The 11,667-nt window shown below is 56.3% G+C and overlaps 3 protein-coding genes across 3 annotated transcripts in view; 2 read left to right on the forward strand and 1 right to left on the reverse strand.

Moving 5' to 3' along the window:
* Positions 1-764: 764 nt before the first annotated feature.
* PTSG_06246 (uncharacterized protein) lies at positions 765-1,901 on the forward strand (the record flags this gene model as incomplete). Its single annotated transcript, XM_004993079.1, has 1 exon — positions 765-1,901. One exon carries the CDS (start codon positions 765-767, stop codon positions 1,899-1,901), a length of 1,137 nt encoding a protein of 378 aa, XP_004993136.1.
* A 759-nt stretch (positions 1,902-2,660) lies between these two features.
* PTSG_06247 (uncharacterized protein) lies at positions 2,661-4,219 on the reverse strand (the record flags this gene model as incomplete). The annotated part of the gene is made up of 1 exon (XM_004993080.1): positions 2,661-4,219. Exon 1 carries the CDS (start codon positions 4,197-4,199, stop codon positions 2,661-2,663), a length of 1,539 nt encoding a protein of 512 aa, XP_004993137.1. The 5' UTR covers positions 4,200-4,219.
* Positions 4,220-4,674: 455 nt separating this feature from the next.
* PTSG_06248 (uncharacterized protein) overlaps positions 4,675-11,667 on the forward strand; it is a gene marked incomplete at both ends in the record, with an annotated part of 14,324 nt that continues 7,331 nt past the window's right edge. Inside the window, 22 exons of the mRNA XM_004993081.1 lie at positions 4,675-4,698; positions 4,985-5,043; positions 5,179-5,211; positions 5,387-5,420; positions 5,565-5,588; positions 5,783-5,827; positions 6,088-6,199; positions 6,400-6,464; positions 6,710-6,771; positions 7,047-7,126; positions 7,345-7,427; positions 7,708-7,856; positions 8,067-8,136; positions 8,312-8,380; positions 8,535-8,623; positions 8,975-9,410; positions 9,663-9,787; positions 9,927-9,957; positions 10,149-10,236; positions 10,481-10,572; positions 10,961-10,997; positions 11,176-11,259. Coding sequence (XP_004993138.1) covers positions 4,675-4,698; positions 4,985-5,043; positions 5,179-5,211; positions 5,387-5,420; positions 5,565-5,588; positions 5,783-5,827; positions 6,088-6,199; positions 6,400-6,464; positions 6,710-6,771; positions 7,047-7,126; positions 7,345-7,427; positions 7,708-7,856; positions 8,067-8,136; positions 8,312-8,380; positions 8,535-8,623; positions 8,975-9,410; positions 9,663-9,787; positions 9,927-9,957; positions 10,149-10,236; positions 10,481-10,572; positions 10,961-10,997; positions 11,176-11,259 — 1,891 coding nt within the window. The remainder of the gene's footprint in view (positions 4,699-4,984; positions 5,044-5,178; positions 5,212-5,386; positions 5,421-5,564; positions 5,589-5,782; positions 5,828-6,087; positions 6,200-6,399; positions 6,465-6,709; positions 6,772-7,046; positions 7,127-7,344; positions 7,428-7,707; positions 7,857-8,066; positions 8,137-8,311; positions 8,381-8,534; positions 8,624-8,974; positions 9,411-9,662; positions 9,788-9,926; positions 9,958-10,148; positions 10,237-10,480; positions 10,573-10,960; positions 10,998-11,175; positions 11,260-11,667) is intronic.

Here is an 11,667-nt window from a genome sequence, read left to right on the forward strand (position 1 = left end):
CGCATCGCATGCCTGCTTGCGTAGGGCGCGACGTTTCAAACGTTTTGCATCAGTCCCGCTGCTGGTTGGGTATTCGCCTACTTGTAGGCCATTCCCGCGACATCGGCCTACAAACAGGAATGCGGGCAAGCAAGAAGCAAACAAGAAGTCATTTCCGAGAAGGTTGCGGGCCCCAAGAAGCACAGCAGCCAGGAAGCAAACAAAAGCACCGCGACGAAGCGAACCAGCAAGAAGCAAAGCAAGCAACAAGCGGGCGCGAAGCGAAGGAGGAACAAGGTGGCAAGCAACAAGCACAGCAAGAAGCGCCAGCGAGCGAAACTGATTCACCAGCAAACAAATCGCGTTTCGATTCGTGCGATAGGTTTAACATACAACATAACAACCACCAGCCAGCGCAACACAACGAAATACGCCAACCCCCTGGTCGAACCACCACCACCCCAGATCCAGCCAGCCTCACACGCGTATCGACACGACAGCGAAAGAGCGAACCCTCTTCCCCCCCCCCCCGTTTTTTTTTTATGTTCTGTCGACGCTGCCAACTGAACCGGTTTTCCCAGCCAACCCAGGGGCAAGCCGCGTGTGGCAGCAGCGTCGTGCGCGCGTTCCTGTTCATCCCTCGACCTTAGTTGTGTTTGGTTTTGTTTTTCTCAGTCGCCGCCATACTCTGAAACACACACACACACACGCACGCACGCACGCACGCACGCACGCACGCACGCACGCACGCACGCACGCACGCACGCACGCACGCACGCACGCATATGGATCCGGAGCGCCAGGGTGGAGGCGACGATGCTGTGGCAGACTTTGCCTTCACGATGAGCTCCAGCGGCCCGTCCGCTCCACACTATGCGCGCGGTGACGCCCAGAGCACGTTCTTCCCGCCTGTCCAGGAACAACACCCGCCATCGCAGAGCAAGCCATGGCCATATGTGATGATGCCGACTTACAGCATGCCCAGCTGCGATCCCCAGCCGGGCGCCTGCAGCAACAGCAACAGCAGAAACAGCACGAGCAACTGCAGCAGCACATGCGCGGGTACGGAGTACGCGGATGGCCAAGAACCCACGCCAACACCGCTGTGCTTTGCACACGGCGCGCCGCAAGACGTGATGGAATCGCTCATCGACTCGACCGTCGACTTTTCCGGGTTTGCCCTCACACATCACGGGCAACTACAGCAACGCCAACACCAACAACAACAACAACTCCAACAACTACAGCAACGCCAACACCAACACCAACAACTCCAACACCAACGCCACCAACAACTCCAACACCAACACCAAGAACAACAGCAACACCACCAGCAACAACAACACCACCAGCACCACCAACAGGGAAGCTTCGCGCCGTGGCAAGTGCAGCAGGCCCACCACCACTACAACCTTCACGCTCAGGTGCAACATGCATCAATGGAAGACGCAGGCGAAACGTTACACGCCCAACTGCAGCACCTCTCGCTCTCACACCAAACTGGGCCGAGCACCAGCAACTTTCTGCAGGCGACGGCCACAAACACACAAGATGACGAAGAGGACACGCAGGAAACTGCGCTCGCTTACGATGGCATCGAACCTGCCTTTGCCAACCCGGCACAACAACCCCAGCAGTCTCAGCCAACACAACAACAAACACCACAGCAACAGCTGCAACAATTTCAGCAGCAGTTACAACACCATCAAGCACAACTGCAGCAACAGCAACAGCAGCAGGACGACGGTGTTGTCTGGGGTGACTGCATGATGAACTGTAGTGGTGGAGGTGGTGGTGGCGGCGATGGCGATGGAGAGGATGGACGCGACGACGAGCGGGAACTCTCGTTTCTCCTGAACCAGGCGCAGCTTGCGCCCTCCACTTCGCCCCATGACGGCTTTCAGATGTCGTACATTGCATAGCAGCAGCACGCGTGTGTGGTTTGCGTGCACGTGTTGCTGGTTGGCTTGCGTTCGTTCATTTTTGGGGCAAGGGGTGTGTGTGTGTGTCTGTGCATGTGTGTCTGTGCCTGTCTGTGTGTGTCTGTGCATGTGTGTCTGTGCCTGTGTCTGTGCCTGTGTGTGTGTGTGTGTGTGTGTGTGTGTGTGTGTGTGTGTGTGTGTCCATGTGCGTAATTATCTCTCTTTTTCCTTCCTTGTGCTACTTCCCCCTCAACCACAAGCCCAACGTCTTCGCTCCCTGGGCTGCTCGGTGAGCGCCATTCCCTCTCGCAATGCCAGCGCACGTGTTGCCGTTTATTGTGTAATAGGTCCTTCAAAGACGTGACGAGTAAATGTACAGCAAAATGCAACAAAACCATACGCGCACGCGCACGTGTGGACTCACGCCTGTACGGTGGTCGACACCGCCTTTGGCGTCGGCTGTCAAAACATAAAATCTGCGACTGACAAAGCCGACGTTACTAAAAACACCTCAATCGCATCATCATCATCATCATCATCATCATCATCATCATCATCATCATCATCATCATCATCATCATCATCATCATCATCATCATCATCATCATGGTACTTAATCGCGTACTCTCCCACGAAAACACTTCCACAGCAAACTCAGTCATACACACAGACACATATGCACACACACACACACGCATACAAACACACACAGACACACATACACACACACACACAGGCACACACAAACACACACGTGCTTCATGCAATGTCCATCTTGGTGAGCATGGCGCTGAGTGCGTCGAGATATGCGTCGTAGGCGTCGCGGTGCCCGCCGCGAATGTTGACCGACGCAAGCACAGCCTCCCGTTGCTGCTCGTCGGCAACAGCGTCATATGACGCCACCACGCTGCGCGTGATGCGGTCCCAAATCCCCATGTCGATCATCGTCTGCATATGCGGCGTCTTGTCGACGCGCGCCGAGGCGCGAATGAGCTCGTCCAAGGGCAGCGCACGTGTGCTCCCCTCACCGCCGGCAGCCTTGTACTTGTTCAGCCACCGTGTGAACGGCCCACGCTTCTTGTTGTTGATCTCTTTCATGGTCACGTTGAGGTTCGCCACGTCGTTAGCCGTGTGCGTGCTCACGGCGCGGGCCTTGCTCGATCGCAGGTTGTAAGCGGGCGGAAACCGCGGGTTGCGTGCAACGCCCTCCTCCCACGCGTGGTTGAGCAGCTGTATCTCCAGCACGTGGTCCACCTGCGTCTCCGCGCCCTTTGTCTCGTACGTGTGGCGTGGGATGCCCGTGTACGCGTCGCGGTTCTGGCGGTGCAACCATACGCGGCTCGCTTTGGACGACACGCCTGGCTCGCGTAGCGACACATCCTCCATGTCAAACACACCCGCAGGCGACAAAGGAGACACGGGAGACACAGGCGAAGCACGCATTCCTGCTGCTGCTGTTGACAATGACGACGATGAGGACGATGAGGACGTCGACCATGTCGACGATGACGATGACAATGGTGCGGAGAAGCGCGCCACGCAGGAGAGGGCGTCGTCGTCCAGTGCCGGCAGCCCGTGGAAGCTGCGGATACGGCGGTACAGGGCGCGTGCATCTTTGATGCCCCGCATATGAGACAGCTGTTCTTGCTCCGCATACGCTTGCAGCATGGGCAAGGGGGCGGAAGGTGTCAGTTCTGCAAGGGCGATGGTCCTCTGAGGACGCGTCGCCGTTTGTGTTGGTAACGACGCCGCCACTGGTTTAGGTAACGACGCAGCAACCTGCTTTAGATGCTGCTGGGACGGGGTGGGTGGTGTTACAGGAGAAGAAGACGTGCTCGTGGTGGTGTGTTGGTGGTGGTGGTGGTGGTGTCGGGCGTTGGTGCTGGTGGTTGTGCTGGTGTCCGTGTGTGGACGGGCGGATCGCGGCTCGCATACCGATGCCGCCGGCAACGAGGGTGGCGTGGAAGCGGGAACCTTTGGTCGTGCGGTGGGAGTGTGTGTTCCTGTGGTTGGCCTCAAGCCGGATGCTGGTTTCGTTGTCCTTGTGTTTGTTGTGGCAACGCTTGAGGAAGGCGATTTGCGTGTCCAGGTTGCCCGCCGCTCCATCTCGCGAATTTCCTTGATGATGCGATCGTACAGCTCCGAGGCGCTCCTGGCCTTTGCTGTGAGGTTGTTCCGGCGCACAAATGCCCTCAGATCATCCCTGCCTGCGCGCTGTCCGCCAAGCACTCGCAACTGCTCCCGCAGCTGCACAGCACGCACGGCGGCAAGAGCTGCATCAGCGTTGTGTTCGGCCATCACTCTGCGACACCATGAAAGAAAATTGCGGATAATTGCTCGAAGACTTACGTCATTCGTCATCAATCCACACTTCGACCCCACTTCTTTTTGCGAGGCAGAAGAAGAGGTGTGTTTTGCTTGCTTCTGACAATGAGGGCTGCGACTTTGATCCTGGCTTCTTGCTGGCTCGCTTGGTGGTCTTGCTTGGCTCACTTCTTACCAGGGTGCACAGAGCCTGGTAGTGTGAGGTGTGATGATCGCACATATGTCGTAGGCCTTGCTGCAGTCACGAAAGGGTGACGCAAGTCACGCGCTGGCCGCCACAAGCAAGCAAACGGCCTGTGTCTGTGTTATGTTTGTTACATTACTGTTACTTCGCTTGTTTTCACCAGAGCACTTTTTCGTCTTGCCATTGATCACAGGATCATTCTTTTGTTTTGTTGAGTGATTCGACGGTCCCTGTATACAGCCGACAACACCTGCTTCCAGCACCATGAGTCACCATGGGAGAGCCTCGGTGTGTGTGTTTGTGTGTTTGTGTGTTTGTGTGTTTGTGCCTGTGAGGGAGTGTGTGAGTGAGTGTGTGTGTGTGTGAGTGTGTGTGTGTGTGTCTGTGTGTGTGTGTGTGTGTGTGTGTGTGTGTGTGTGTGTGTGTGTGTGCGTGTGTGGTTTTGGGATGGAGGCGCTGGGTTCCTGGTGGTGTGTTTTGTGCGTGACGAAATGCAGCGATTCCTCTGCTGATGTGCGTGGGTATCTTGCGCTGTGCTGTTCTTACATTGTGTGCTTGTTGTGATGTTCACCAGGCGACTTTCTCCGTGACATCGTCCACCGTGGGCCTTCGAAGCATGCATGCAGGCCTCAAGTGCGTATCGTGTGTGTGTGTGTGTGTGTGTGTGTGTGTGTGTGTGCTTTGTGCGTTGTGTTGTGTGCTGTATGCTGTGCGTATGTACTGACTCACACATCAACAATCATGTGCCAATCGTGTTGTTCATTCCAGCATGGATGATGTGCCCTCACGAAGCGGCTCCAAGTGCGTGACTCTGTTTGTTTGTCTGTTTGTCTGTTTGTCTGTCTGTCTGTCTGTCTCTGTCTCTGTCTCTCTCTGTCTCTCTCTGTCTCTGCCTCTGTATGTCTCTCTGTCTGTCTCTCTCTCTCTTTCTGTCAGAGACACTAACGCCCTCCTCTACTTTGCCCCTCTCCGGCAGATTCAACAACTCATATCTGGATGCTTCGTGGAGGGTACGTGCGTGGTTTCAGTGCAACTGTCGCATGTGTGGTTGTCGAGTCACATGCACCGCCAACTGGCGATCCTTTTGACCCTCATGCATACTTTGTGTTGTGCTGCTCCACGCTGCTGTTGTTGTATCTGCTGCAACACCACAGAGCCGGCCTGACTCGTCGTACCTGGTGAGCGACATTGCGACCGCCCACTTGCTGACACCCCCCCCTACATCATTTGGTCCATATCTTGCCGTTGGCGTGTAGTTTGCAGCACGTTCTATCGCATGGTATTCATATCTCTCGCATGGTATTGATGTTGCATGCTAATTTGTCGCCCGCCCCCTCTCCCCCATTCTGTTCTTTGCCTTTGATGTCGCCAGCATGGTGGGACGTCGCAGCATCAGGAGCTGACCCTTCGCCGCAAGGTCGGTGCACGTGTGCCCTAAGTTCAATATTCTACACACAGCAAGTCTGCTGTGCACAGTGTCACTTGTGAGTGCTCACTTACCCACCCGCGCGCACTTGTTGCAAGCACCCACACGCTGTCACTCTCCCTCCCTCACACACACACACACACACACACACACACACACACACACACACACACACACACCTCACACACACACCTCACACACCTCACACACACACACACACACATACACATTTATTTGCGTGCGCGCAACAGCGTCGGCAGTGGGTTGAGCAGCGGCTGTTTGCGTACAGGGAGGATTTGGCCGACTGGTTCTCGCTCCTCTTTGCCAAGAACATCACAGAGGCTTCGTTCATCTCCGACATTGGTGCGCAGCATGGTGCCGTTTGTGCGTGTGTGCGTGTATGTGTGTGTGTGTGTCTGTGCATGTGCATGCGTGTGTGAGCGTCTCTGTGTCTGTGCATATGTGTGTCATGCTTTTCTGCACAATGTTTGATATTTTACGCTTATGCGTTGCCTCCCTTGTCTTCACTGAACCACTCACACCGACGCATGTGTGTGGTGCAGAGGACGGCATTCTGCTGTGCCGCCTGGCCACGATGATCGACGCCCGCTACGCCGAGTCAGACAAGGTGCCGAGTGCTCGCGATGCGGGTAATGTGTTGAATGTGGCCTTGCCGTGCTCACTCACTCACACACACACACACACACACACACACAAACACACACGCACAAGCACACACACGCACAAGCACACACACACACACACACACGCACACGCACACACACGCACACGCACACGCACAAGCACACACACACAAACTATTTCATGCACCAATTACGGTTCACACTTTCCATGTGCGCTTCTGCCCACCAGACGCGTGGATATGCGGTGGGCCACACGCAGCACCGTGGATCCATCGCCCACACCAAGCTCAGGTTTGGACATGAGGGATGGTCATGACGGTGGTGATGATGATGACGATGATGATGATGATGGTGGTGGTGGTGATGATGATGATGATGATGATGATGATGATGATGATGATGATGATGATGATGATGATGATGGTGGTGGTGGTGGTGGTGGTGATGGTGATTCTTGTTGGCACCTTGCTTTGTACACCAATGGAGCCGCTTGTCATCTATGAGACGGGCCGTGCACTCGTGCAATGACGATGCAATCTCGCTTCTTCGCCGCTCTACGCTTTCAGGTACAACAGCAGGGCGGCCAAGGGAACGTTCTTCGCCCGGGATAACGTCTCCACCTTCATCTCATGGGCACGAAACCTTGGTACGTGCTGGGCTGTCTGCATTTGTATGCGTGCGTGACGATATAGCTGCGCCACTGTGTGTGTGTGTGTGTGTGTGGTTGCATGTGTGTGTGTGTGTGTGTCGATGCGTGCGGTTGGGGGTACCTCTCACACTGCGCGTTGTGCGTATTACTTCGACGATGCACGCGCCTCACTGCCTCTTGTTGTTTGTGTGAACACGTCGATGATTTGCTTGCAGGCATTGACGAGACGGTTTTGTTTGAGACGGGCGATCTGGTGGAGCGCAAGAACGAGAAGCACGTCCTCTACTGTCTCATGGAGGTGCGCACCTTCCCATTTGCATACACACACACGCACACACACACACACGCACGCACAGACGCGCACACACCGAATGACAAGGCCATCTCATTTTGCTTGCACCCTTGTTGTGCATCGTTGACCCTTGTTGTGCATCGTTGTCTGTCATGGAACACGTGTTTGAACCAAGTATCAAAGTCGATACTCACTCCACATGTTATCACCATGATGAACACCACTACAATAACCACCACCACCACCACCATCACCATCACCATCACAATCACCACCATCGCGACAGATTGCGCGTGTGCAGGATGTGCTTGAGCCACCATCGCTGATCAAATTGGAGCGCTCGATCGACCGCAACGGCTTCATTGCCGTGGACACGGATGCGCTCGAGGCAGCCATTACAGACCTCTGCCACCGCCTCAACACCCCGCGGTCACGGTGCGCGCCAACCGCGGTGGTGGGAGCATGGGAAACGAGGTGTCGGGCTTGGATGGCGCGCGTGCGTGTGTTTGTGTGCATGCGTAATTGTGCGTGTGTATGCGCGCTATTGTGTCTGCTTGTGTCTGTGTATTTTGTGAGAGCACCATGAACATACGTCATCACCACCACCTCACATGGCATCTCCGCGCGTCCCTGTATCGTCATCAGCATTGAGCGCCTGTCGCCCGGCTTCTACACCGTCGACGGCCGCGAGTTTTACCTCGCCCTCATCCGCGACGTATGCACACGCACACTCGCACGCTTGCGTGACATCCATGTTGTTCCTCCCATCATCAACTCAACTCACCTCACCTCACGTCACGTCACCTCACCTCACCTCTCGTCGCTCTGCCCCCACACCTCACCACACCTCACCTCACGTCACGACAATCCATCGACGTTTGCGGGTGCAGCGCGTGCTGGTGCGCAACGGAAAGCACTGGGACCCGCTCGAGCACATCCTCAGCCAGGCGCCAGAGAACGTACGAACCGTGCAACGCTTGCTTGCAACCACGCTCACATGCATGCACCACAAACGCGCTCATCCGTGGCCATCACTCACACCCTTCCTCCTTCTCTTCGCCCCCCCCCCCCACTCGTTCCACATTGCCACCCTTCCGCCCTTGATTCCACCAGGGCGCGTCTCGGCCTGCGACTGCTGGCGATGGCAGCGGCACCACGAAGCCACGTCGGCCCTCCGCCACCGCAGCCGCTCCACAACCGAGGTGCCCGCTGTGTTAACACTTGGTCGTGTCTTTGGTTTCGGTCGCGCGTGTCAGTACGTTGTGGAAGCATGCGCACACAAACACACACACACACGCACACACACGCACGCACACACACACACACACGCACACACACACGCACACGCACACGGTCACACACACACACACACACACACGCACACACACACACACACACGCACACACACACACACACACACACACACACACACACAACCTCGCGCACCCATCTCTCCTCCCTCGCTCCTTTTATTGCTTCCACACACTCGCACACGACCCTGCCGCTTTCAATCTCACCACCACCACCACCACCACCACCACCACCACCACCAGCGGGCGGTCGCCGTCGTCCACGCAACTTGGTGCCGCCTCTGGCGATGCCCAGCCAGCAGCCACGTCCCCGCGCTCAGCAGCCTTTGCCTCCGCACCCCGCTCCCCGCTCGATCGCAGCACCAGCAACCTCGACGGCGATGCCGTCAGCAGTCGTGGCCCTGGCAGCGGTGGCCGTGGCCCTAGCAGCGCCCCGCTGAGCGCGAGCGGCCTCACGCTGCCTGTCCCACGTGGGCGAAGCGGCCGCAACACAAGTACCAGCAGTGGTGGCGTTGGCGGTGGTGGTGCTGGCGGCGGTGTCGATGACAGTCGCAGCAGCAGCCAGAACACAAGTCGCCGCCGCTCCAATGCCGGAGAATCGGTCCGCCCCGCCATCTTGCAGGACAGCCTGCACGGCCCGGCCATCCCGACACACGACAACCAGGCCCTGCTCGACGAGGTGCGTTTCTGTACATCTGTGTTTCTGTGGTTATGTGTGTTTGTATGCACGCGGTTGTGTGTGTGTGTGTGTTTGCATATATGCGGTTGTGTGTGTGTGTGTTTGCATTTCGTGTGTTTGCATGTGGGTGTTGCGTGCGCATTCATTCGCGCGCGTGCCATGCGCCCTTTCCATCTCACGGCCCCTGTGGCCACCCAATCACCCATCCCACTGCATACCACTCACCCCTCCGAACAACAATCGTGTTTGCAGATTGAGGAGCTTCAGCGGCGCGTTGCTGAGCTCGAGGGCGACCTGACGGAGGCCGAGGCCGCCTGTGATGACGAGCGATGCGCACACGATGACACGCGCGCACAGCTCGCAGACCTCAAGGACAGGTGCGATAGATTACCAAAAATTTGGGGGGGGGGGGGGAGGGAGGAGAGAGGGATGTTGCCTGTTGGTCTTATTGAATGTGTGCTGTTGCTCACATGGCTGTTTTTCCTTCTTGCACTGACCACCGTGTGCTGAATGCAGACTTGCTGCCCAACCCTCTTCCGACGACTTTGTGAGAACACAACACATGCGTCCATGCACACATGCACGTGTGCCTGTTGGTGCACTCGTCAGGGACACCTTCATTTAGCCCTCTCAAGCGCTCAGACGGCCTTCAACACCCCTCCCCCCTCACATGACCCTCCCTCCCCCAACACACACTCACACACTCACGCAACATGTGCATGTGCACACTACTCCCAGGCCGAGCTTGAGGCGCAGAATTCGGAGGCGGCGCAGCGGCTGAAGGACTGCATCGATGACATGGAGCGCATGCGCGACGATTACGACGGTGATACGACAAGCAGTGGGCGTGGGGGAGGGCGTGGCTGTGTTGATGTGTGTGTGTGTGTGTGCGTGTTGATGTGTGCATGTGCATGTGCATGTGCATGGTAGGAGTATGTGCATGTGTGTTTGTGTGTGCGTCTGCGTCCACGATTGACGTACATTCTCACCTGCGTGCGACACCCCCCCCCTGCCTCTCGTCCCATTCCAATCGTCCTCCTCTGCATTCTTTGCACCACTGCCGCCACCAGCTGCGTTGGAGCGAAAGGACCAGGAGCTGGCTGGCCGCGACAGCACCATCAATCTCCTCCAAGAACAGCTCGACGCAGCTGCTGCCCCAGCGGTACGCACACGCACACGCACACACGCGCACACGCGCACACGCACACACACACAATTGTACACGCGCGCACACACAATTGTACACGCACACACACACAATTGTACACGCGCACACACACCCACACACACAATTGTACACGCACACACACACCCACACACACACACAATTGTACACGCACACACATGCATGCAACTACACACACACATGCATGCAACTACGCACGCACACACATATACATACAACTACGCACGCACACACATATACATGCAACTACACACGAGACAGCCATTATTGGTTCGTTTGTGCCGTATGTGAGAGGTAAGCCGCAACAGCATTGCTGTCTCGTATTGCACTCACGACACTGTGATGTCTCTGTTCCGCTTGGCAGAACGTCATTGAGCCAGAGCACGTGGAAAAGCTCAACGGTGAGAGGATGTGTGCAGGTGATTTTGTGTGTCATTGCGTGCATGATGCCCATCTGCCACGGGTGTCCACGACCAAGTCACTACCCACCCCTTGACTCATTCATTTCTCTCTTGACCATCCCACCCTCCCTCCCTTACGTACGTTTCCAAACATACCCGTGTCTGTCCCTTTGTGCAGCGCAACTTGCGGATGCGCACGCCGCTGTTGAGGACGAGAAGCAGAAGAGCGCCGCTCTGCAGGAAAAGGCAGATGCCCTTGGCGGTCAGTCCCCTCGTCTCAGACACAGCGTTGCTCTCGCTCACAAGCACACTTGCGCGACGTGTTCTTAGCGGTCCACAACTCACGTCACACACACACACACACACACGCACACACACACACACACACACACACACACACACACACGCTCACACACACACACACACACCCACACACACACACACACACACACACACACACATCACACATCTTGCGACACTACGTACCGCCCGAGGCGAGCCCATGGATTCGTGCTGGAATCGCCAAGTAAACGCAATAAGCGGATCGCCTAGCGTCGCAGGCTAGTACAAACTGCGTAAATAGAGCCAGGGATCACCCGCCGGAAATTATTTTCTGGAGCGCCCGGGTTCAATTCATATTTTGGACATCTAAACCGTAGGCGTACAAAAA

Source organism: Salpingoeca rosetta, assembly GCF_000188695.1.
Source record: "Salpingoeca rosetta unplaced genomic scaffold supercont1.14, whole genome shotgun sequence".
Lineage (NCBI taxonomy): Eukaryota > Choanoflagellata > Craspedida > Salpingoecidae > Salpingoeca > Salpingoeca rosetta.